The sequence below is a fragment of the Rhamphochromis longiceps genome, linkage group LG3 (genome assembly GCF_057381845.1).
Source record: "Rhamphochromis longiceps isolate RC_006_pf linkage group LG3, R_longiceps_female_GT1.1, whole genome shotgun sequence".
In the NCBI taxonomy this organism is placed as follows: domain Eukaryota; kingdom Metazoa; phylum Chordata; class Actinopteri; order Cichliformes; family Cichlidae; genus Rhamphochromis; species Rhamphochromis longiceps.
Window position 1 is genome coordinate 22,552,497 of NC_140559.1, and position 26,204 is coordinate 22,578,700.

Sequence of the window (26,204 nt, forward strand, 5' to 3'; positions counted from 1 at the left end):
CATGTTACTGATGGGACCCTCTCTGGACTCACACCAGTAAACTCCACTGTCAACTGTAAAAATGTAGCTGATGTTACACGAAGAACCAGACCATCTTCCCCACCCATCTCCACTCTGAGTCCTCTGTTTTTTTGCTTGTGTTTCTCCTCAGAGTCCATCCAGCAGAGCTGTCGTCCTCCTCACAGCTCAGAGACACAAAGTCTCCTTTAAAGAACTGAGAGCTGCTGGGACTCACAGTCAGACGAGCTGTGAGGGTTACAATGAAAAACCAATGATCTGTTGTACTTTACACTGTGAAACATGAACACAATCAGGTTATATCAGTGAGCATTTATCAGGTTTAAACTGTGACAGAAGAAGGTTACTGACCTTTGTTTGTTGTGCAGCTCAGCAGTGAGATCAGAACTAAAGAGAAATGACACTCAGGTTGATGTGAGGTGAACATAAAGAACAACTCCACACAAACAGCCGACAAACCCATGAACCTGTCTCTCTCTTACACATCTGCTCATCTTCAATTTTTATACAAGACACACGTTTCAATCAAGTTTGTATTAAAAAAGCCCGTAAAACTCAAAATAGAGCAAGATCTCAGAAACATGGTTCCATTTTCCATTGACATGTCGTTGTGGGAGGAAACCTCAGTGTCACTGCTAGATATAATTTACTAATCTTTGAATTTTATTTCATTTTTAATTTTTTGTCAAAGTAAAGCACTGTGACTTAAAGCTGCCACAAAAACACACAAGACCAAGAGATAATGAGCAAAAGATATACTGATATTTTCAGGCCACCAAAATGAAGACCCTTCAACACTGGCTACACTTAAATATTCCATAAAAACTATGAACAGAACGCTGACACGCCATACTCCCACAGCAGTTGGGATACCTCGATGGACACGGTCAAATGCTTTCTTCAGTTCCATAAAACACTTAAAGACTGGTTGGGCAAACTCTGAGGCACCCTCAAATATTCTTGAGAGGATAAAGATCAGGTCGTGGGTTACATGACGAGGACATAAACTGCATTTATTCTGCTTTTCTTTGCCACAATCCAGTTTTAGAACTAGCCAGAGTTTCTTGTTCAGGTGTATGGGTTGCCAGTTACATTGCTTGATGATTTGGTGGACTGCTTCTGTGTGGTTAAGGTTGGATTCATTTGCAAGTTCCATAGTAAGACAGTGTATACATGACTTTATAGTCATTGATAACTATGGCCTGTGGTGAGTGATGTTTTTGATGTGTTTTGATCCACTTAATTAATATAAATAAAGCGTGGTTTGTGTCTGTGTTTTGCTTTTTTATTTTGTTGGACAAGCAAACATGTTGGTGCTTGTATCTACTTTTGATCTGCTTCACTGTGAGCTGATGGTGACCGTTAAAAAAATAAAAAAAATTAAAAAAAAACCCCCAAAAAACCTCTGAGTCAAATATGATTAGACCATAGGAAAAGTCTGAGTTTAAACACATGAATATATTTTATTGATTATTTAATTGTCTGTTGCTGTCCAACATCAACCTTTGAGATTTGAAGTAAGCTTTAACTGAAGTTCATCATCGTTCCACAGAGTGGCGCTGCAACACAGAGATAACTATAAAATGCAGGTTGAGGAAATAATAAACACATATTTAATATGTTTGCTGTACATGTACTTTTCTTTTTAGTCACACAATACTTAAATATTTGTTGGTCACAGACTGAATTTTGCTGACAAATGTCTGTCAAATCTTGTACATTCTTATACTTTAACCAAACACATATATAAAAAACAATTTTAAACATTTTAAAAGTGATAAAAAAAAAACAAAAAAAAACACAGAGCATCTAGAAAGAATTCAAAGCACTTCGCTTGTTCCACATATTGTCATGTTACAGCCTTATTACAAAATGGATTCATTTAATTGTTCACAGGTGAGTATGTAAAGCCTTTGCTGTGGCACTAAAAACTGAGCTCACATGCATCCTGTTTTGGTGCATCTATTGATCATTTCTCAGATCTTTCCCAACTTGATAAGAGTCCACCTGTGGAAAATTCATTTGATTGGTGATGATTTTTTATAACTTAGGATTTGATAAGATCATATAGTTGACGGTGCATGCCAGAGCACAAACCATGCCATGAAGTCCAAGGAATTACAGTATTAATTATGTAGACTGCTGAGACAGAACTGTATCTAGGAAAAAAATCTGGGGAAGAGTAAAGAAATTTCTGCAGCACTGAAAGACCCAGAGAGCACAGCAGTTGCCATCATCTGTGAATAGAAGAAGTCTGGAAGGATTCTTCCTAGAGCTGACTGCCAAACCAATGTGAGCAATGGTAGAAGATGAGCTGAGTGTAGGTGACCAAGAATCCAATGGTCACTCTGACAGAGCTCCAGCCTTGCTCTATGGAGAGAAAAGAGATTTCCAGAAGGACAACTATTTCTGAAGCTCTCCACCAGCAAGGCCTGTATGGTAGAGTGGTCAGATGGAAGCCACACCTCAGGAAAAGACACATGATAGTCTGTCTACAGTTTGTCAAAAGGGAACTGAATGACTTGCAAAAGATATCAAGGGAGTGGTTTTGGGACCAATCTGTGAATGTCCTTTTTAAAAAAAAAAAATCTATATATATCATTAATCATTTATTTATCCAGGTAAAATCTCACTGAGATTCAGTGGCTGTGCACTAATGCTCTCAATTAACCTGGTGGAACTTAAGAGGTCCGGCAAGGAATGATAGGAGAAAGGGCCTAAAAACATAGCTGTACCAAGTTTAAAGCATCATACTCAAAAATACTAGAGGCTGTAAGTGCTGCCATTTAACTGCAGGTAACAAACTGCACTCCAGATAAAATTTAATACATCTGTCATAGATTATCACCAAACACATTTCCTTATTCATCATCCCTTATTATTACAGTACATTGCATTGCAAATATAAAACATAAGTAGTAACATCACTGACAGTTTTGTTGGGAGTGATTATGTCAAAATGTTCCTGTAGAGATGGAAATCTACCTTTTATGCCAGACTGCATGGATGTAGAAGCAGTTCATTAAATTTCCAATCTCTGTCACTATCAAATACACAAAACACCAACGATACACCACGAGCAGTGAGAGGATTCACTCTGGTTTATATCTGGTAATAAATATCTTCTCAAAAAAGCAAAGTAGTATTGCAACATGGCATTTGGGTCTTCTAACTAAAATAGGAAATTAGGAACATAACTAGTGCCATCATAGCCAGACCTGGCCCACATCTGGTTGACATATACTTTGCCATGACACCAGACAGTGAGAAGTGCCAGCTTGATGCCGGATTTGGGCCAGACCTGTTTTCTATGAAGCTGGGCAACATAAACCAAACCACAATCGGGCCAGATGTGACATGCCATCACATAAACGGTTTATCTACACCAGGCCTGGCCCATATATGGATGACATATCACTTATCATGCCAGAAGTCAGCCAGCAGTGCTGGCTTGACACCAGATCCAGGCCAGACCTGTCTGCTATGTGGGTTAATATCCAAACATGCATATGGTAGTGTCTGGGTTATAGTAAGGGTTCATGGGCAGGTTGGCCAATGAGGATGCAGCCTTTTGTTAGCCCTGAGCCAAATATTTGAAACATGTTGCTAGCATCAAAAATCAAAAAATAACTTTTCAACAATCAGAGAAATTTCCGGTTTGAACATTTGATCTGCTGACTTTGAACTGTTTTCATTAAACATCAGATTGAAGTGATTTCAGGTCATTTCATTCTGTTTGTTGTTATTGTTTTTTCTTTGTTTTCTTGACAGTGGGAACACATTGAGGCCACCTACAGGGCAGGTGGGGGACAGCAGGGATCTGAAATCATATGAGAAGTTAGTGAGTGAGAAGTGGAAAAAATTGACTTAAGATGGCTCTAAGTGCTAAAAGTTGTTCTCAAACAGAAGATAAATCCACTGATTCTTTGTAAAGTTCATCTGGTGCTCACATGAATCCTATGAAGGAAACTTTACTTCACTGAATGTTTCTTCAACGCTCATTTCAACATGTTGAAGCCATGAATGATCCACTCTCAGTCTGCACTGAGAGTGGATCATTCATGACATCTAAGGTGTGTCGTGTGACATGTTCAGTATTGTCACACATGTCTAGATTGTCCCTGATATCATAACTGCTCAAACGCTTATCTTGTTTTATCTGTTGTGGCCAGTACTATCCTCTATGCTGTTACATGCTGGGGCAGCAGATTGAGGCCAGTAATGTTGTGGGGATCGCGCTGGACTCCCTTATAGTGGTGTCTGAGAGGCAGATGTTGTCCAAGATAAAGACAATGTTGGATAATACCTCCCACCCACTCCAGCACCACTGAACGACACAGGAAATCATTCTTGCCCACGGCCATCACCCTGTACAACTCCTCCATCTAACACACTTTAAACACTGCAATAGTTACACGCTGTTTGCACACGCTCTTTTCTACTCAACAGTCAGAGTGTTTCTCCAACAGGAGGACTTTCTTTACACTCACCTCATCACAGACACACTGACGAACCAGGAGATCTGAACCAAAACCCAGGATAGAGAGTTTCAGTGAATGTGGTGTTGAAGGTGTGGAGGTGGATCAGAGTGTCAGAGGAGACTCTGTAGAAGGACAGAGTGCCAGCAGGACAGTCCACATACACCGCTACTCTGTTAGAGACAGAGTAGGACGAGGAGGTGATGGGTTTTTCTGTCTTATTTTGCCTGACAGAACGAGGACGATCATCAGAGCAGATGAGACTCCAGGACTGATCGTTCCATCCAAACAAACAGTCAGTACTGTCTCCTTTCCTTCTGATTCTTCTGGAACTCACTGATATCTCAACGTCTCCTGTCCACTCGACCTCCCAGTAAGAGCGACCAGTCAGACCATCTCTACACAGCAGCTGTTCATAAACATCAAATCTGTCTGGATGATCAGGATATGACTGAACCTCCTCAGCATGTGTCACCTTCCTGTTGTTGTCAGACAGTTTGAGGTTTGTGTGTACTGTGTTTGTGTCGATTGTGAGTTGACAGAAATCTGATGGAGAGAACAAACACAATCCAGCTGCAGTTATTGATCCATCATCTGTTCATTGATTGACACTTTGATGACTCCTGACACCAGAGATGTGAATGAGTGATGTGACAATTTGAAGATGGTTGAATGTGTGCTGCTTTGTTTTCATGAATCACATTAAAAACACACTTACACTTCCTCAGACCAGGTCTCAACCATCGGACTCCAGCAGGCTCCACCCTGAAAGGAGGAGGAGGGTCAGACCAGCACAGTCTCTTTCAGCATGAACACATGGACATTACATGGCTGTCATACACACACTGTTAGACACTGATAAAGGAGCAGTTCAACACTGTGGTCTTTTCCTGTTTCATATGTTAGGCTATGCCCTCTCTAATTTTGGTAATTCCACGCCAGTGGAAACTAGGGCAGGGCCATATCATACCATTCACGGTAATACCGGTATAACATTGGGCAACAATAAGAAAATGAAATATCGCAACAGAATATGGGTAAAACGCGCATGCCTTTGTTTTCATACGCACATTTCGGAAAAAGCATGGCGGCGACAGAGAATTAGGAGAGCGAAAGCGGATCATTGAATGAAACAAATGAACCAGAATTGGTTTGTAAAAATGCTGCAACTTCAGTGGTGTGGAACTGGTTTGGCTTTCGTCCGTCAGATACACAACAAAGCACTATTTTTGGTGGAGCATGCTAGTGTAACCCGTTCAAGTGTTACACCTGTTGTTGCTGCGTTGTGTTCTGGCGTGAAAGTAAGAGGCAGGAGACAGTACTGGGTCTTTGGCTCTTTACTGCACATCTGCAACACAGAAATATGTGTCTGATCTGTGTGTGTCACGCGCCTGCCAGTACACCTCTCCCCCGGCCATGCTGAAAGGAGCTGTGACCGGGGCACAAATGCACGCGCCTACGTCACCACGCAGCGCGCACACACTCGAACGCACACAGACTCAGATCACACAGGTAGGAGACCGAGATGCAAAAATGACATATTTAATCCAAAAAAAATGTGTTTTGGGTGAAATTCACAAGTATTTAACACATATGTTACACTAGCGGGCCGTTGTTATTACCGTGTTTTTAGGAAAATATGGCACACTTAAAATCAATCCCTTGATTTTTCTGAAAATCGACGGAGCCCCTTATAATCCCGTGTGCCTTATGTATGAATTCTGGTTGTGTTTACTGACCTCGAAACGATTTTATGTCATACATGGCGCTCGAAAATCTGTCAAATATTTTAGTGCGACTTTGCTAAGCTACGAACTCGCACCGCTTGATGGATTGTCAGAGCATTACAGCTATCGTAGGCAGGAGCCTTGCGGAGTGATACGTACTGTGCTTCAACATAATATTACTGTATTGTGTGTGTGTAACCTCTTTTTAAGTTTTGTGGATATTATACATGGTTATGCTGAGGATATGTCGGCCAATTTCCACTGGAAATGCCTTGTAGTTAAACTGTCAGCAAGGAATTTTCATTTGCACTGTTATTTTTTTATATAACTTTAATGCACATAAAAAACAGCTGCTTGTTTAAGTGAAAATACATTGATGGGGTTTTTTGCAATAATAAAGTTGTGGAGTTGTAAAGTATTTTGTCTAGCATCAATTATATCGTCAGTTATATCGTTATTGCAAATTTTCAAATGTATATCGTGATAAATATTTTTGGTCATATCGCCCTGCTCTAGTGGAAACCCAAACAACGTCCATGTCACCTCTACTTGCAGCCCACATAATGATGTGATGAAATATTTTTTTTAATTATTATTCAAAAATTATAATTAATTAGCTGGCTGCCGGCGGAGCTCACGGGCGCGTCACTGCAACTCCCCCTGGCTTCTGCTCCGCGGCTGCTGAATGAGCCCTCATCTGGGACTCTCCTCAGCTCTTACTGGGACAGTGGCGCAGCTGCCCCTCTGTGGGTCTTCCTTGGTCTCTTGTGTTCTGGGGGCCTCTGGATGTCTGGAGTTTTGATCTCCTCCATACCTGCTTGATACCATAAAGGACAGGGCTGTGGCTCCCCACACTCCCTAGCAGATCATTACATGGAGAAACCTTTGGAATGCAAGCATGCTGATCCACACAGGTATGCACACAGGTGTACACATGGGTATTCACAGACGCGGACTAAAGCTTTCTTGGCTGCTGCCTCAAAGCACACTGTGCGCTGTCTATCTTGCGTGCTGAACAATATCGTCTATTATTTAGTAACTATTGATATCTATGACTAGCTAGTTTATTGTGATGGTGCTTTTTTTTCTATTATTATGTTGCTCTTTGTTGTTTGCTGTCTCCTCTGTTTTTTTGTTTTTTGTTTTTTGTTTTTTCTCCATACAGGTGACCCAGGAGTTTTGTTTTGTTTTCTTTCTTTCTCCCCCCCCTTCTCACCGTCTCTTCTCCCCTTTGGTTTTCTTTCTCTCCCTCTCTTTCTTTCATTCTTTCCCCCTGTCCTATCCCACAGTCATGTCTGTCCCGTTTGTAACTGAAAATAAAATAAATTCATAATTATAATAAAGGTCAACCAAATGGACCAATATGGCAAGGCCATGATGATCCACTTGGTAAAATAAATCCGCTTGGCATCTTTCTTGGCCTCAAGACAACAATTCTGATGGCTATAGATCCAAACGGGACACAAAAAAAAAAAAAAAAAAAAAAAAAAAAATATAATTATAATTAACACTACATAGCATAGCATAGAATGTATGAAGCATGTAAAAATAATAATAACCACTGCAGCCAAAAAGAGTGCCTGACGAGCCCAGTCATAAGTAAGCTATTAAGACTCGACTGTACACTGTGTTCGTGTTTTCCTCCAAAACAACAAGTTCCACTGGAGCAGCCTTTCAACGCCTCTCTCTAGACAACACAGTAAAGCTAGTTTTTATGGCTACGACCCTGACACGGAAGCCTATATATTACCCAGAGGTCCCTGTACTATGGTTCGGAGCCGGGGACATGTTTTATATACGCGCAATCTCTAATAATCGGCTGTAGTTAAACCTTTACTTAAAAAGCCATCCCTAGTCTCAGCTGTCTTAGCTAATTATAGGCCAATCTCCAACTTTCCTTTCATATCAAAAATCCTTGAAAGAGTAGTTGTCAAACAGCTAACAGATCATCTGCAGAGGAATGGTTTATTTGAAGAGTTTCAGTCAGGTTTCAGAGCTCATCACAGCACAGAAACAGCTTTAGTGAAAGTTACAAATGATTTTCTTATGGCCTCTGACAGTGGACTCATCTCTGTGCTTGTCCTGCTAAACCTTAGTGTAGCATTCGATACTGTTGACCATAATATCCTATTAGAGCGATTAGAACATGCTGTAGGCATTACAGGTACTGTAATGTATCAGATCTATTTAATAGACTCCAATTTGTACATGTAAATGGAGAGTCCTCTTCACACACTGAGGTTAATTATGGAGTTCCACAGGGTTCAGTGCTAGGACCAATTCTGTTTACATTATACATGCTTCCCTTAGGCAGCATCATTAGAAGACATTGCATAAATTTTCACTGCTATGCAGATGACACCCAGCTTTATCTATCCATGAAGCCAGATAACACACACCAATTGACTATGTGCACGTTAGCATATGCTACTTCCGGTGCGGAAACTCCTGTGGGGAGCTTTGTTTCCGGTGTCCTATTCGCGGCTGGTTTACGGTCCAAAACAAGTTAAGCAAGTGAATGAATCAAGCGGCGATTTACATTTCTAAAGATGTTTTGGGCATTTACCCAATATATCTGTAAATGATGTTCATCGACTTGTGATATTTTTCCCCGCGCCTCAGGGCAAAAGAGAAAATGGATTCAAATGTTATATTTCTCAGCTGTCCCTCATTTATCATGGGTGTTATGTTCTAAAAATAACCAGCGATAGGTGAAATCAAGTAGCCAATTTTATTTTTTGACGGTGCAAAGCATTTCGTGGACATCGTGGACATACAGTACTGCACTTCAGAGTCACACTACTAGCGATCGATGCAGCGATTCTGTACTGTACAGGAGAGACGTCACGGAGGAGATTGTCTGCAGCGATCAGGACGCAGGACACAATGTGACGTAAAAAAAAGCATGCAAACTTGCACTAAAAAATCTGCGAAACAGCGAGGTGAAAGGTGAACCACGTTATAGCGAGGGACCGCTGTAATTTTTAAGGTAAGTCACAACATACCCTTCGTAAATACTAATGTATAGAAACCGTTACCAGCAATCATTCATTTTTTGTGTGGCTTTTTTCACGGTTTGTTAACATGCTGTGTAGGTGTGTACTTGAATAGCTGATCTCGACATAACGGCGGAAACATCTGGTTTGACTATTCTTCACCTGTAGTTTGAATGCTGAACATTTGCCTGTTTAAATCATAAGACCAGTCACTATACAGAGATATGCTTCTGAATGTGGACGATGATGTGTCTTCTGCTGCAGTAATGCAGTTCTGCTTGTGTTGAGTGATGTAAACAACTGATCGATCTAAACTCTTTAAACTCAAAATTGATCATTAGATTTTTTTATGACACAACAGTGGTGAGTGTTCCCACCTTCTCCTCTTTGTAACTTAACGCGATCTTTCCGTTTTCGAGTTTTGGACATGATTTTGGAGTATATCTTCGGAGTAGCGATTGACCGCAAAGTAAAGCTACCGGAAATGTACAACCCCACATCCGGTCTCAAACCAGGAAGTTAGCATTTTCTCGTGCACAAGGTTAATTAGTTAAACTGCAGGAATGTCTTAAAGACATAAAAATCTGGATGGCCGCTAACTTTCTGCTTCTTAATTCAGATAAAACTGAGGTTATTGTACTCGGCCCCGAAAATCTTAGAAATATGTTATCTAACCAGACTCTTACTCTGGATGGCATTACCTTGGCCTCCAGTAATGCTGTGAGGAACCTTGGAGTTATTTTTGACCAGGATATGTCCTTCAACGCACATATTAAACAAATATGTAAGACTGCTTTCTTCCATTTGCGCAACATCTCTAAAATTAGAAATATCCTGTCTCAGAGTGACGCTGAAAAACTAGTTCATGCATTTATTACTTCCAAGCTGGACTACTGTAATTCATTATTATCAGGATGTCCTAAAAACTCCCTGAAAAGCCTTCAGCTAATCCAAAATGCTGCAGCAAGAGTCCTGACAGGGACTAGAAAGAGAGACCATATTTCTCCTGTTTTGGCTTCCCTTCATTGGCTTCCTGTTAAATCCAGAATTGAATTCAAAATCCTGCTCCTCACATACAAGGTCTTAAATAATCTTATCTTAATGACCTTGTAGTACCATATCACCCTATTAGAGCACTTCGCTCTCACTCTGCAGGCCTACTTGTTGTTCCTAGAGTATTTAAAAGTAGAATGGGAGGGAGAGCCTTCAGTTTTCAGGCCCCTCTTCTGTGGAACCAGCTTCCAGTTTGGATTCAGGAGACAGACACTATCTCTAATTCAGGTGACCCTGAATCCTCCCTTAGTTATGCTGCAATAGACGTAGGCTGCCGGGGGATTCCCATGATGCATTGAGTTTTTCCTTTCCAGTCACCTTTCTCACTCACTATGTATTAACAGACCTCTCTGCATTGAATCATATCTGTTATTAATCTCTGTCTCTCTTCCAAAGCATGTCTTTATCCTGTTTTCCTTCTCTCACCCCAACCGGTCGCAGCAGATGGCCCCGCCCCTCCGTGAGCCTGGCTCTGCCAGAGGCTTCTTCCTGTTAAAAGGGAGTTTTTTCTTTCCCACTGTCGCCAAAGTGCTGCTCATAGGGGGTCATATGATTGTTGGGGTTTTGTATTTTGTATTATTGTAGTGTCTACCTTACAATACAAAGCACCTTGAGGTGACTGTTGTTGTGATTTGGCGCTATATAAATAAAATTGAATTGTTCCCACCTTGTGTTTACCGATTTTGTAGTTTTTCCTTTTGGCTATTTAAGGCTTCTTTTCATCACTTCCTCACCTGGAATTAATTTTTTTAATCCTCAGCATTTAATTCAGAGCATTTTACAATCAGGCTCCTGTGTATGTAGTCCATCTCCACCATCACTCTTTATCTCACTCACTCTGTGTTTCATAAACCTGCATAAGGTCATCAAACAAGTTAATTATCTTAATTAAATTTACAATAACACTTATCATTATCCTGTTCTTTTTAGGTTCAACTAGAGTTAGCTTTATTAACACTTTACAAATGATTCATTTTTCAACTTTTGGTCAAGCTAGGTAAACAACTTCCCCTGCTTCCAGTCATTTTACGAAGCTAGGCAGACCTCGTCAGAGAAATGATTCTGTAGGGAGATTAATCTAATGTGAATCAGGTCGAACAGAAGACGGTTTTTCTTAAAAATGACTGAACTAGTATAAACATGCAGATATCTATGCAAATTGTGAATATGTGAAGAGCAAAAGACAGTTATTGTTGGTGAAAAATGTCTCCTTGTAAACTCCCCTACATTAATATCTTAATCATTCAGATAGATTAGTGTTTCTGTTCCTGAAAAATTTTCTTCAGTGTTATTATTCATGTTACATCCATATGAAAACAAACAAAGAGTGACGGACACAGGAAATGTTTCCAGCTCTTCCACCTCTATCAGACATTCTCTCAATACCTCAGAGTGTCCAGTCTCCAGCGTGGAGCCTTCCGTCCAGCCGAAAAGAGCTTCATTTCCGAGTGACCTGGATGATTGTAGCTCAGGTCCAGCTCTCTCAGATAGGAGGGGTTGGAGCTCAGAGCTGTGGCCAGAGAAGTACAGCCTTCCTCTGTGATCAGGCAGCCTGACAGACTGCAGACACACAAAACAATCTATCTTTGAACACTTCATAGGAGGGAAGGATGTGAAAGATGAAGACTAAAACTAAATGGTGGTTGCTGTAGCTCAGGTGGCAGAGCAGGTCAGCCACTAATCAGAAGGTCGGTGGTTTGATCCCAGGCTGCCTCCTGGCTGCATGCCAAGTATCCTTGGGCAAGATACTAACCCCATGTTTGCCTACTGGTGGTGGTCAGAGGGCCCGGTGGCGCCAGTGTCCGGCAGCCTCGCTCTGTCAGTGCGCCCCAGGGTGGCTGTGGCTACAACGTAGCTTGCCATCACCAGTGTGTGTGAATGGGTGAATGACTGAATGTAGTGTAAAGCGCTTTGGGGTCCTTAGGGACTAGAAAAGTGCTATACAAATGCAGGCCATTAACCATTTTAAAGGATCCATAATGCTCATAGAATGTCTTGACATGTGGCAGCTTGCAACAACAAAAAAAAGTCACATCTGCTGGAGCACACTGCTGTTTTTGTTTGGCTTGGTGAAGCTTTACAGACAGTTCAGAGTCTTATTAGACTCTAACAAAGGGAAACTAAAATATCTGACAATTCTATAAGCGTTAGTAATTCATTTGGTAATGCAATACTGAGTGGAAGTGATTTAATCCTGACCTGAGAGTTTCTAGTTTACAGTATGGACTTTTCACTCCAGCAGACAGAACATTCACTCCTGAGTCATGTAGGTTGTTATCACTTAGATCCAGCACTCTTAGACTGCAGGGCTGGGAGCTAAGAATTGAAGACAGACTTTCACAGCTTTTCTTTGTGAGGTTACAGCCAATCAGTCTAGAAATAGAGAGCAAAAGACCAAAAATGGGTTAAAGTGAATTGATAGAGTACTAAGGAGTTGGGAGTTTTATAATAATAATAATCTTTCATATCTAGCTGGAATTGTTATTCCTTTATTTCAAACACATCATAACTGCGGCAATTTAAAGTGATTAATAAATAAAGACAAATAATAAAATACAAATGATGAAACTGATCATTAGTAACTATGATTTTTTTTTAAAAAAATAATAATAATTTCATTTGATAAAAAATAAACAGTCCTTGATTTGACCTCAAAGTTTCCAGTGCACAATGTGGACTCTGTAGTCCAACAGAAAGAAGCTTCACTCCTGAATCCTGCAGGTTGTTGTTGTTTGCATCCAGCTCTCTCAAACTAGATGACTGGGAGCTGAGGACTGAGGACAGAGCTTCACAGCTTCTCTCTGAGAGGTTACAGGCACTCAGTCTAAAAAATGAACACAAAAACAAAAACAATGAAATTAAAGTGTATTGGTGGTGCAATGATGACTTATTAGATTTGATAATAGTTACTATTATTTCAGGACAGGCTTGAATTATTACTTCTTTATTTTAAACACAGAAATGTGTTAATTTAGTATTTAGAACTTGTGAAAAATACAAAACTACACCAACGGATTGCTGATGGTGACCATTATTTGCTGTGCTTTTTATAAAACAGGAAATTATATAATTTGATGAAAAATAAAAAAATTATTTGATCTGACCTCAGAGTTTGCAGCATACAACTTGGATTTAGCAATGCAGCTAACAGAAGCTTCACTCCTGAATCCTGGAGGTTGTTGTTATTCAGGTCCAGCACTCTCATGCTAGAGAACGGAGAGCTAAGAACCGAGGACAGATATTCACAGCTTTTCTCTGAGAGGGAACAGCCACCCAGTCTTGAAAAATAAAGAAAACAAAAAGACTGGATGCAAAATGTACCAATAGTTCAGTGAAAAAATTAGTACATTTAGCCATATTCATTGTCATTTCAGAGGCAGCAAGAATTGCGATCATCTAATTTTACACATTAGAAATTTGGCAATTTACTTGAAAGAGAAATAATACAAATTACTGAATTACAAAACCAAGTAGATTAATTTGACCTTTATTAGCTGAGTTTTAATTGTTTCATTATAATTTGATGAAAAATAACTATCCTTTTATCTGACCTCAGAGTTTCCAGTGTACAGTGTGGACTCTGTAGTCCAACAGACAGAAGCTTCACCCCCGAATCCTGCAGGTTGTTGTTGCTTGCATCCAGCTCTCTCAAACTAGACGACTGGGAGCTGAGGACTGAGGACAGAGCTTCACAGCTTTTCTCTGAGAGGAAACATTCACTAAACCTGGAAAACAAACAGTTAAAAAAAACAACTTCAAACAATTTTAATGTTTAACTTAAATAACAAAAACAAAATCTATTATGCAGTACAATTCATAGTTAAGTCGGGAACAAATAGAAAAATTGCTCAGATGAAACCAATGTAACGCTCTCGAATTACAACCACAAACTTATATCTTTTTTATCAAGATTTTCTGTTATAGACCAACACAAAGTTGCACATAATTGTGAAGCGGTACGAAAATGATACATGGTTTTCAAAATTTTAAGCAAATGAAAATCTGAAACCGTTAGCATACATTTGTATACATTTGTCTTGTTCTGGCCTCCTTAGACTGGCTTCCAACTGAATTTAGAATCTATTTTAAAATCCTTTTACTGTTTTTTAAATCCTTAATTGGTCTGGAGTCTGTATATTTGTCCGATCTGCTGAAGCACTATGTCCCCCCTCGTTTACTCTGGTCAGCTGAGCAGCTGTTGCTCTCAGTTCCTAAATCATGGCTGAATCTTAGAAGAGACCAAACAGTCTCGATTGTGGCCTCAAAGCTTTGGAATGATATTTGTCTTCCTACTAGGCAATCTACATCAGTGGTAGTTTTTTAAGCTGGTTAACCTCCTAAGACCCAAACTCTTTGATGCCATGCATTTTTAATTTCTATTTGCTATTTGGGCTGATTGGGACCTGATGAATGTAAAAACAAAGAATTATCTTTTTACCTGATTTTGCTCTACAAGGGCATATATATCATATCGTATATCATATATCCACATATGAGAACATTCATTTAAAATTTCGATAGAACAGTGGCTTGTGTGTGTTTGTCTGTGAATGACTTGGCCCTCAAACAATGATCAGGTGGCTCTTTAGTTTCAGTTTATTTAACTTCCACACAATATTTCCAGTTGACGTTTTCCATGACTGATCAGTTTTCCACTGAACCCACTCTCCATATTCCACAGCCCAATTGCCGGCATCACTAAAAGCGGAAATTTCATTAGTCTGATTACCTCCACCTGGACCTAAGCTTCCCTGGTACTGGCCCTTGAGCCCGCTGCACCACCTCATGCTGAAATCTGTTCCTTCTGCTCCCTGTGACTCTTCACCTGTTCCTGTTTGAAATTACAGTATTTTGCTGCAATAGGACATGGTCTCCAGCCACCAGTTTGGATATCTATGACAGTCTCTTTTATTTGTTTTTCATTTTCTCCATTCTCAGTTAGAGACTTGACGGAATTCTTCATCAATCACCCTTCTTCATAACTATCTGTGAAGCATCAGTTGATGTAATCTTTGAGTGTTTAATTCTGAGCTGAAATTCTGTTTTGTTTCCCGCGAACTCTCTGGTATCTGATGTAACCTACAGCATTTTCTTTTCTATCACTTAACTTTCCATCACTTCTGTCACTTACCTCACTTTCTCTTTGGATGTGTCCTTAAACAATTAATGGCCAAATAAAATTAAAAAAAAAAAAACTCTCCAAAGAAGATTAATTCAAAATTCCTCCACAGTAATGTGAAAGCACCATTGCCAGTTTTCAAGAGTGCATGTTGGATTACTTTTTGCATACAGGGCCAACAAAGTTTTGATATATTTTATTAGGAAATAGAAGCCATCATAATTTAAAAAATGAATTTTGGATTTACTTGAGTAATTTTTGTCTAATATTGCAATGCGTTTAATGACGCAAAACATTTAAGTGTGAAAAATATACAAAAAAACAAACCAAAAATTTGTCTGCAACTGTTGACAATCATTCACTTCATTTTTTTAAGGTTAAGGTTGCACATGATTTTTTTTTTTCAAGTTGAATTTAAGGGATGAAGGGAAAAAAAGTAAACCACATGACTCACAGAGCTTTGTTGGAGGCTTTGACCACTGGCAGCAGCCTCAGAAGAGCCTCCTCTGAAGCAGAGTATTTCTTCAAGTCAAACACATCCAGATCTTTTTCTGATGACAGTAAGATGAAGACCAGAGCTGACCACTGAGCAGGAGACAGTTCATCTGTGGAGAGACTTCCTGAACTAAGGGACTGTTGGATCTCCTCCACTAGAGAACGATCATTCAGTTCATTCAGACAGTGGAACAGATTGATACTCTTATCTGCACTCAGGTTCTCGCTGAGCTTCTTCTTGATGTACAGGAGTGTTTTCTGATTGGTCCGTGAGTTATTTCCTGTCTTTGGCAACAGGCCCCGTAGGAGAGTCTGATTGGTCTTAAGACAAAGACCCAGGAGGAAGCGGAGGAACAAGTCCAGCTGTCCATATGGGCTCTGTAAGGCCTTGTCCACAGCACTCCGGTAGAAAGATTTAAAATTTCTTTTTTTCCCAAATAAATTAGACTTCTTGGAGGTTGTTTGTTGTTCTTCCAGCAGATTGATGCCAGAGTTGATGAAGGTCAGATGGACATGAAGAGCAGCCAGAAACTCCTGAACACTCAGATGGATGAAGCAGAACACCTTGTCCTGGTACAGTCCTTTCTCCTCTTTAAAGATCTGTGTGAACATTCCTGAGTACACTGAGGTTACTCTGATATCGATGCCACACTCTGTCAGGTCAGATTCATAGAAGATCAGGTTTCCTTTATGCAGCTGATCAAAAGCAAGTTTCCCCAGAGACTCAATCATCTTCCTGCTCTCTGGACTCCAGTGTGAATCTCTCTCAGCCCCTCCATCATACTTGACCTTCTTCACTTTGGCCTGAACCACCAGGAAGTGGATGTACATATCAGTCAGGGTCTTGGGCAGCTGTCCTCCCTCTCTGGTTTTCAGCACATCCTCCAGAACTGTAGCAGTGATCCAGCAGAAGACTGGGATGTGACACATGATGTGGAGGCTTCGTGATGTCTTGATGTGGGAGATGATCCTGCTGGCCTGCTCCTCATCTCTGAATCTCTTCCCGAAGTACTCCTCCTTCTGTGGGTCAGTGAACCCTCTGACCTCAGTCACAATGTCAACACACTGTGGAGGGATCTGATTGGCTGCTGCAGGTCGTGTGGTTATCCAGAGGTGAGCAGATGGAAGCAGTTTCCCCCTGATGAGGTTTATCAGCAGCAAATCCACTGAGGTGGACTTTCTAGGGTCAGTCAAGATTGTAGTTTTGTGGAAGTCCAGAGGAAGTCGACACTCATCCAGACCATCAAAGATGAACAGAACCTGGAAGTCTTCAAATCTGCAGATTCCTGCTTCTTTGGTTTCAGTAAAGAAGTGATGAACAAGTTCCACCAAGCTGAACGTTTCCTCTTTCAGCGCATTCAGCTCTCTGAAAGTTAATGGAAATATAAACCGGATGTCCTTGTTGGCTTTGTCTTCAGCCCAATCGAGAGTGTATTTCTGTGTTAAGACTGTTTTCCCAATGCCAGCCACTCCCTTTGTCAGCACTGTTCTGATTGGTTCATCTTTTTCAAGTGAGGCTTTAAAGATGTCGTCCTGTCTGATTGTTCTTTCTGGTCTGTCTGGTTTCCTGGATGCTTTTTCAATCTGTCTGACCTCATGTTCATCATTGACCTCTGCAGTCCCTCCCTCTGTGATGTAGAGCTCTGTGTAGATCTGATTCAGAAGGGTTGGGTTTCCTGCTTTAGCGATCCCCTCAAACACACACTGGAACTTCTTCTTCAGCTCAGATTTAAGTTTACGATGACAAACTTCAGCAAGGCTTTCTGAATAAAGAAAGAATATCAGTTCATCTTTTACATAGTCCATATCAGAATGTGGTCTTTTTAAATACATGTTGGTTCATCTCTTGAAATTTTAGTTAATGTTAATGTTATAACCAGCAGCTTAAATCTTTAGAGAAATCATTTTACTTCTCTGCAGACGGTCAGCCAGGTCCTCCTGCTTCATTCTCCTCAGGAAGTCCACTGTGATCTTCACAAATGCCTCTCTGCTGCTCCTCATCTGCTCATCATCCTCCCTCTTACTCTCTAAGCATTCTGAGTAATCTGGACTCAGAACCTTCTGGATCTTCTGCAGCTCGTTCTTCACAAAAGTGATGATGTTGTCCTCCAACAGCTGGAACAGAATACTTTATGAATGACCTAATCAGACTGGAATCATGGAGCCACACATCAAATCTGTGTTGGACACACTGGCAATCCACTGGTCTACAAAGAGCAGCATGGAGATGACTGTGAACAGAGTATATGTAAAGGTAGTTGTTGTACATGTACAGACCATAAATATGGAGTCCAGGTGTGTTTGATGCTGCTGGGCAGGCTGACCACTGGGAACCTCTGAGCTCTCCTGGTCCACTCTGTGGAGGAGCCATGAAGATTTAATCCACAAAAAAAGCCTTCACCATAAAACAAACAAACAAAAAACACACACATCTTGACATGAATTAGATCATCTGTTGGTTGTTGGAATTTGTGGGTGAAAGATGTGGGCATAGTCATTTCTGCACAGGGCCTTATTTGCATTTGTACTTGTATGAGTTTCCCAATAAGATGATGAACAAAAAAATCAAATATACAAATCATATTCAAGTGTCCTACCATTCATATCGTGATTAATGACAGTATGTTCTGTTTAGTATTGAAAAAAACTCCAAAATCTTTATTCCTTAAATAACTTCAAGTTTGTTTTGGATAACACTGATCACATTTTAAGCTGTATCATCTTACATGTTGGAGAACTCCCAACCAGTAGTCTGATAGAAATCTGAACATTATGTAGCATCTGAAATTCAACCAACTCTAGTTCAGTCTTTCTTCATAAAGATTGGAAAAACTTCCCAGTGCTTGTAAATGCCTTATCCACACCCTCATTTCCTCCTGATCAGACATTTGCAGCTGATTGTAAATGAGCCTCAAGGATGCAGCAGTGTTGCATCTAAGGTCAGTATGAAACTGTGTCACACTGAATAATGGGGAGCTGCAGTTGTAGCAGGAAGGCCTCAAAATGACTACAGCTAACAACTCCAACTAGAAATCAAAACTGGCACAAAAATCAAACACAATCAGTACAACTGAACCCTTCAAGTACCACAAACCCCACAGGCTGCAAAAGCAGAGCTGCACAGTTACAGACTCAAACAACAACACTGAGCATGAGCTACATTAGCTGCTGGCTAGCCTCATTTAGAGCTACAAGGGTCAACAACTGAACATGACTCTGATCTGAATGCACAACATTAAAACCCCCAAATGCTTTTATCCAAAGCTCACATACACAAAGCAGCTTTACACAGGTCGTCATTACTACCACATGCTGCCCTTGACAGCTGTTTGACACGTCGGCCATCTTACTCTAGAGCTTTCTCAGTTTCCTGCCCACCTTAAAAGTTTGTCTAACTTTAAGCTGTTTATCTGCAGTGGACTCTGCAGCAGCCACCAGCTACCATAACTCAGCAAGTCAAACAGCACAGCCTGTGTGGACAGATGGATGCTGGAAGTCTCCAAACATTTAGAACAAAAAGCTTCAAATTTCTCTTTCTGTCAACAGTTCAGTGAGCAGAAGATGAACTGATATTCAAAAGGCACAAACAAAGAGAGAAAACTTTACCTTTTTTTAGCAGATTTTGCACATGTCTCAACCAACTCTGTATATTTTTATATATTTTATTTTATTGTTTACTCTATTTAATTTGTAAAATATGTATACACACACACACACAGATTTAGCGATTCTTATATTTTGCTTGTTTTACGTTATTGTATTTTTGCACAACTCTGTTGCTTGTGAAGCTCGCACACAAGAATTTCACTCACATGATGTACACTGTACCAGTGTACCTGCACATGTGATGTAACAATAAAAGTGATTTGATTTGATTACAGTTTGATTTTTATTTGATGGATTTTCCGAAACGTGGCAAAAAGTGGAGAATGACTTTACTTTTTAGAAGTTAAAATAATAGCCAGTGTTTGAGTCATTATGATGCTCTGAGTTTTATGAGTAAAAGTGAAATCTGTGCAGCAAAGTTAGTCTTACCTCCTCTAACGTCCTACAACATACAGCACAATTTGACTGATGGAAGAAAACATAAGCACGAGCATTATTTCCTGTTTGCTGAAGTTCAATAGCTTAGAAACCAAAGGCTTGTTTTTAAGAGACAGTTTAAATGGGATTGAGGGAATGACATGTTTGCACTGCAGTTTATATCCAACAACATCAAGCAGTTAAATCTGTTGTCAAAGAGTTCATGTTACTAACAGCTCACCTCTCTGCAGCAGATGCCTGCTGGAGTTTAAAATTAATGGGTTCACTTTTAGACCGTTCACTTCCTAAAGACACACGGCTGGGTTCAGGTTCAGTTTTGAGTTTCTGAAGAATCCTGATAATTAAAGCACAAATCTTTAATCAAGGACTCATCACATAACATAAAATGCTGACAGAATTTTAGACATTATAATAGTGACTTTAAGTTACATCTTTCTTGATGACTGTTTTTGTTGAAATCTATTAATGACATGATTCAACACAGTGTGTGCCGGTCCAGATTCAGGTTCAGGTTCAGGTCCAGATTCAGGTCTACCATTGATCCTGTAAGTGAAGAAAAAGTGTTTTTCATTTGCAGTCACAGAAGCTGATGAAGACTTAGAATACCTTCATCATGCCAAAGAGAAACTGATTTGCAGGCTGACCATGAGCAGAAGGAAACTCTAAACTAGTGACGGTAAGGTAAAAACAGAGCGCCACCCAGAGGTAAACACAGTCATTTACACTGTGCAGGACTATTGATGGTCCAATGAGCAGCAGTACATGTTGGACATTTTTTATAGAATAAAGGAATTCCTCACTCAGTGACCTTCTTTGAGATGCAGTTTAGAGGCCAGGAAACAACATCAAATCAGATACCAAATTGACATCAAGGAGTTCATGTCACTAATAGCTCACCTCTCTGCAGCAGACACCTGCTGGTCTTTAAAATCAATGAAACGTTCATGAGACCAGTCACTCTCTAAGGACACACGAATGGGTGGAGGTCTAGTTTGGTTCCTGTGGATAATGATGGAGCAGTGATGTGAGTGCTGAGCTGTGACATGGAGAAAAGTCATGGACAGTTAGAGATGGTCATCTCACCTCTGAGCTTTGGTCTGACTCTCATGTTCCCCACACAGAGTAGTTTCAGAGGGAGGGACTCCCTCCTCTCTGTCCTCACACTGATCCATGCTGCTGAATTCACATCCACATCAGCTCACACACACTTTCTACCTTCACCTGCAGAGAAAATACAAATCATTCATGTGCACATCGACTGTCAGGATCAGGTGTCTCCACTGTGTAGTACTCATTTGATGTTTGGAAACTCACCTTAGGATTTAGTTTAAGGAAAGGCATCAGGTGTAAAACTCACAGTTAAATTAAAATTTGGTGGGTGCACTTATTTTGGCAGAAGTCAATTGATTTCAATAATAACTTAATTGCAGTGTTTAGGCTGTCATTTCTAGCATCTACATGGATGTTAACATCACCTAGTATGATTATTCTGAACTCACCACTAAATCAGATTAAAAACTGAGCATGAGCCGGGTGGATGATACATAACAAATAGTTTTTTTTACTTTCACAGTTAGGATGCAAAAGGCAAAGATTCAAGCTTTTCGTATGCTGTATCCAAGTTTTTGTAAGGCATAGTGAATGTAAAGTGAATATGTTGATCAGTGTAGTGTAGTGAGGGTGTGCTGGGAATGCCTAGCAGCAATGTTCCCTCTAAGCTGTGTGCGTGCACAATCGCGCATTGCTGACACGTGCACAGAAAATCAGCGTTGCACACAACAACAACAAAAAATCCAACCTGAATTGAAATTAAAATGAATACATAACAATTCATTTTGTGCTATTTTGTAGTGTGAGTCAGTAAGTGACCGGTGACTGCAATTCACATTTCTATATCTGCAGCTAATCAACACCGTTGACAAGCTATTACAACGTCCTCATATGCCGACACTGGTGTTGTAGCTAGCAAAGCTAGCAAAGACACGCTAATGACAACCATTGGAGATGTGAACAGGACAGACGGAAAATTTGACGGAAAAAGTGTGGACTGTAAACTATATACCAGTTTTTAAGTTGTGTAAAATGTGGCCATGTAAAACCAGAGTTATAATAAAAAAATATATGTAATATTTTTTCTTCCTGAATACTATCGTTGTTTATATTTATCAAATCAAATCAAATCAAATCAAATCAAATCAAATCACTTTTATTGTCACATCACATGTGCAGGCACACTGGCACAGCACATGCGAGTGAAATTCTTGTGTGCGAGCCCCACAAGCAACAGAGATGTGCAAACACAACAACACAAACGAGCAAAATACAAGAATGGCCAACCTGAAACTAATAAATATATGTACAATATATAATAGTGTATGCATTTCTGGATGTGTATACTAAATATTTTCCTACGTGTGTGTGTGTGTGTGTGTGTGTATACACATTTTTACAAATTAAATAGTAAATATATATATATATATATATATATATATATATATATATATATATATATATAAAAATAAAAAAAATAAAAAAAATAAAATAATAATAATAATAATAATAATAATAATAATAAAATATATAAAATATACAGAGTTGAATATGTGCAAAACAAGTGGCATTTATATACAGTGTGGAGTGCATAATGTTGAAGTTCCAGTAGTGAAGCTGAGGTGTCTATGAAGTGTTCAGCAGTCTGATGGCCTGATGGAAAAAGCTGTCTCTCAGTCTGCTGGTACGGGACCGGATGCTGCAGAACCTCCTTCCTGATGGAAGCAGTCTGAACAGTTTATGGCTGGGGTGACTGGAGTCCTTGATGATCCTCCCCGCTTTCCTCAGGCACCGCTTCCTGTAGATGTCTTGGAGGGAGGGAAGCTCACCTCCAATTATCCGTTCAGAGCACCGCACTACTCGCTGGAGAGCTTTGCAGTTGTAGGCGGTGCTGTTGCCATACCAGGTGGTGATGCATCCAGTGAGGATGCTCTCAATGGCACAGTGATAGAAGGTCCTGAGGATGCGGGGGCTCATGCCGAATCTTTTCAGTCTCCTGAGAAAGAAGAGGCGCTGCTGCGCCTTCTTCACTGTTTTGTTTGTGTGTACTGACCACGTAAGATCCTCAGCCAGGTGTACGCCAAGGAACCGGAAGCTGCTCACTCTCTCCACAGCAGCGCCGTTGATGGTGATGGGGGTGTGTACTTCTCTGCACCTCCGGAAGTCCACTATCAACTCCTTTGTCTTTGCGACGTTGAGGGTGAGATGGTTGTCTTGACACCAGTGGGTCAGGGCGCTGACCTCCTCCCTGTAAGCCGTCTCATCACCGTTGGTGATAAGACCCACCACTGTAGTGTCGTCCGCAAACTTCACAATGATGTTGGAGCTGTTAGTGGCTGTGCAGTCGTAGGTGTAGAGTGAGTACAGGAGAGGGCTCAGTACACACCCCTGTGGAGCACCAGTGTTCAGTGTGATGGGGGATGAGGTGATGCTGCCCAGTCTGACCACCTGGCGTCTGTCAGACAGGAAGCTAAGGATCCAGCTGCAGAGGGAGCTGCTCAGTCCTAGATCCTGCAGTTTCCTGTCCAGCTTCGAGGGAACGATGGTATTGAATGCTGAGCTGTAATCTACAAACAGCATCCTCACATACGTGTCTCTCTTCTCCAGGTGTGACAGGGCAGTGTGTAGTGTCAGGGCTATGGCATCATCAGTGGACCTGTTGTGGCGGTATGCAAACTGTAGAGGATCCAGTGAGTCGGGTAGTGCAGAGTAGATGAAGTCCCTGACCAGCTTCTCGAAGCATTTGCTTACGATGGGGGTCAGGGCTACAGGTCGCCAGTCGTTCAATGAGGAGATGGTGGAGGATTTGGGTACAGGGACGATGGTGGCCATTTTGAAGCAGGCTGGGACTACAGACAGAGAGAGGGAAAGGTTGAAGATGTGCGTGAACACTCCAGCCAGCTGAGCCGCGCATGACCTGAGGACGCGGCCGGGAATCCCGTCCGGACCAGTAGCTTTGCGTGCGTTCACCTTCCTGAAGCACTTCCGCACATCCTCCTCAGACACAGTGTGCGCACTGACGTCATCCGCGGTGCGCACACTGTCCGGTCTCATGGTGTTCGCTGTGTCGAATCTAGCGTAGAATACGTTTAGATCCTCACACAGAGAGGCCGTGGTCTGCGGTGTGCTGGTTTTCCCTCTAAAGTCTGTGATCGTGTTTAGTCCCTGCCACATACTCTGAGGGTTGTCAAACTGTTGTTCCACCCTGTCCCTGTACTCACGTTTGGCTGCTTTGATCGTCTTCCGGAGTTGGTAATGTGCGTGTTTGTAGTCCGATGTGTTCGCGGAGGCAAAGGCGGTGTTCCGTGCCGCCAGTGCCGCGCGAACATCTCCGTTAATCCAGGGTTTTTGATTTGGGAAGGATTTAACTGTTCTGGATGGGACGACATCTTCCACGCATTTCCTGATAAATCCACAGACTGAGTCTGTGTATTACTGCCGGAAGAAACGTTAAAAGTACCTGTTGGAGTCAAATTGTTAAATATTGTCGTTGTGTTACTTAAATTTGTAAGTTATAGTTCAAACCATAGGATCAAAGACATTCCTTTGTCTCTGACCACCTCTTCAGCCACTCTGTTGGTGGGAAGGCTGAAGTGTTTTACTATTGGCACATCCTATCTGAAAGTTCTGTTTCTTGTGTGGTAAGCTTCCTGCTTTTATTACACTTTTGGTGAGCAGGAGGTCACACAAACGCACACCCAAACACATTCTCATACTCTCACACACACACACACACACACACACACACACACACACACACACACACACACACACACACACACACACATACATTCTCACACATGCATACACATACATACTATTAATCTGTGTTATTGCATGAACTTTGACAGCCCTAAAAATAATATAACTAAACACTTGAAATAAATATAGTCAAGAACACCCCATGCCTCCTTTAGGCTCAGTCCTGCTTACTGCAGATATCACCGCTACATAAAGTACTACAAGGCAGAACTTACACATTGTGCTTGGTTGATGACCAAATTTTCTGTATGTTGTATTTAAAAAGAAATGAGCTGCTATCTTGAACAAATCAGCGCTTCACTTCTGATGGAAAGAGGGGCGGGAAGGAGAGGAGGGAGATTTCCACAAACAGAGGATGTAAAAAAGAGACAAGGGAGGATAGAAGCATTCCTGATCATATTTACTCCAGCTGATGTTTCAGAAACAACAAATACTCCAAACACTTTCAAATCAAAAGTGTCTCCAGCTGAAGCACAAAAAATGTCAGTTTAATGAAAACAAATCTTCTTTATTTTAACTGCAGCTTCTCAAAACTCTGCCCTAATGAACAAACGCATCATTTTCTCTCTCACACTGACTCACTCCTGAACAATGAGGCTTTGCAGCATAGTTGTGTCACACCTGCCCTTCAGCTAAACTGATCACATCAGTTTTACTGTAAATAGTAGTGGTCATGTGATTTAGAAGACAAGCATCTTCCTCGTCAGTGCCGTCAGTGTGGGACCAAATTCTCCAGGTTATCAGATTTGTAAGCAGCAGCTGAAACTGTCACATGAATGAATGTTCATCAAACTGTTTGATTCCGGCCAATCAATAATCTATACTCATGTGGATTTGTCTTCAAACACAAGAGTGATCTAAAGTTTGTCTTGATATAATAGCTGAACATCAGGTCCAAACATCACAGAGCAGAAAAAAACAGTCAAAGTATTAAAGAAGGAACCAAAGCAAACTTACAGTTTCTTCAAACACACACGAACAACAAGCTCCACTCCACACCTGGACACGGACACGGACACACAGTTGAGCTGCTCCCTGGAAGGAGGCGTAACATAACACCTGAACACTGTGAGAGTGCCACACCTTCATGTACTGACTTACAAATATGCCGTCTGACTGCTCAGGCGGAGTTTAAAACATGTTAAGCACCAAGGGGCTTTCTGAGCTTCCTGCTCAAAAGTCACATGTCCAAAATGAGCATTTCTCTGCAATTACGAACTCTGTGTAAACAATCTTGGTATCAAAATAAAGTTAACACTTGTGAGAGTTCATCAGAGGTGTAAATATTACAGCAGATATTATTGTGTCAAAGTTACTGAGGCTGGGATATTTGAGTATCTTGATTTTTTCCTCATCTAATTTATTTTTGGTTTTGTTTATGTTTTTTTTTCACTTTTTTTCACTTTCAAAATATGATTCGCTTCACATTTAAGTCCAGAAATCCAGGAATCAACATATGAAC

At 40.8% G+C, this 26,204-nt stretch overlaps 1 protein-coding gene and 1 long non-coding RNA gene across 5 annotated transcripts in view; both read right to left on the reverse strand.

Annotated features, from left to right (window-relative positions):
* LOC146673448 (uncharacterized) overlaps window positions 1-26,204 on the reverse strand; it is an 83,620-nt gene that overhangs the window by 9,173 nt on the left and 48,243 nt on the right. The gene's annotated exons all lie outside the window — the stretch shown is intronic.
* On the reverse strand, window positions 1,476-25,830 carry LOC146673450 (uncharacterized). 4 transcript variants are annotated; one of them, XM_085401667.1, is made up of 16 exons: window positions 25,700-25,830; window positions 21,014-21,151; window positions 20,828-20,929; window positions 20,360-20,473; window positions 20,151-20,264; window positions 18,164-18,242; window positions 17,797-18,001; window positions 15,846-17,649; window positions 13,824-13,997; window positions 13,377-13,550; window positions 12,923-13,096; window positions 12,472-12,645; window positions 11,659-11,832; window positions 5,215-5,261; window positions 4,509-5,042; window positions 1,476-3,838 (listed from the first exon to the last, which is right to left on the reverse strand). In XM_085401667.1, exons 2-15 carry the CDS (start codon window positions 21,100-21,102, stop codon window positions 4,513-4,515), a joined length of 3,954 nt encoding a protein of 1,317 aa, XP_085257793.1. In that variant the 5' UTR covers window positions 21,103-21,151; window positions 25,700-25,830; the 3' UTR covers window positions 1,476-3,838; window positions 4,509-4,512. The 4 variants fall into 4 exon arrangements, with proteins under 4 accessions (XP_085257793.1, XP_085257792.1, XP_085257794.1 ...); XM_085401666.1 differs by having other exon boundaries at window positions 1,476-5,042; XM_085401668.1 differs by lacking the exon at window positions 20,360-20,473 and having other exon boundaries at window positions 1,476-5,042; window positions 20,151-20,167; window positions 20,845-20,929.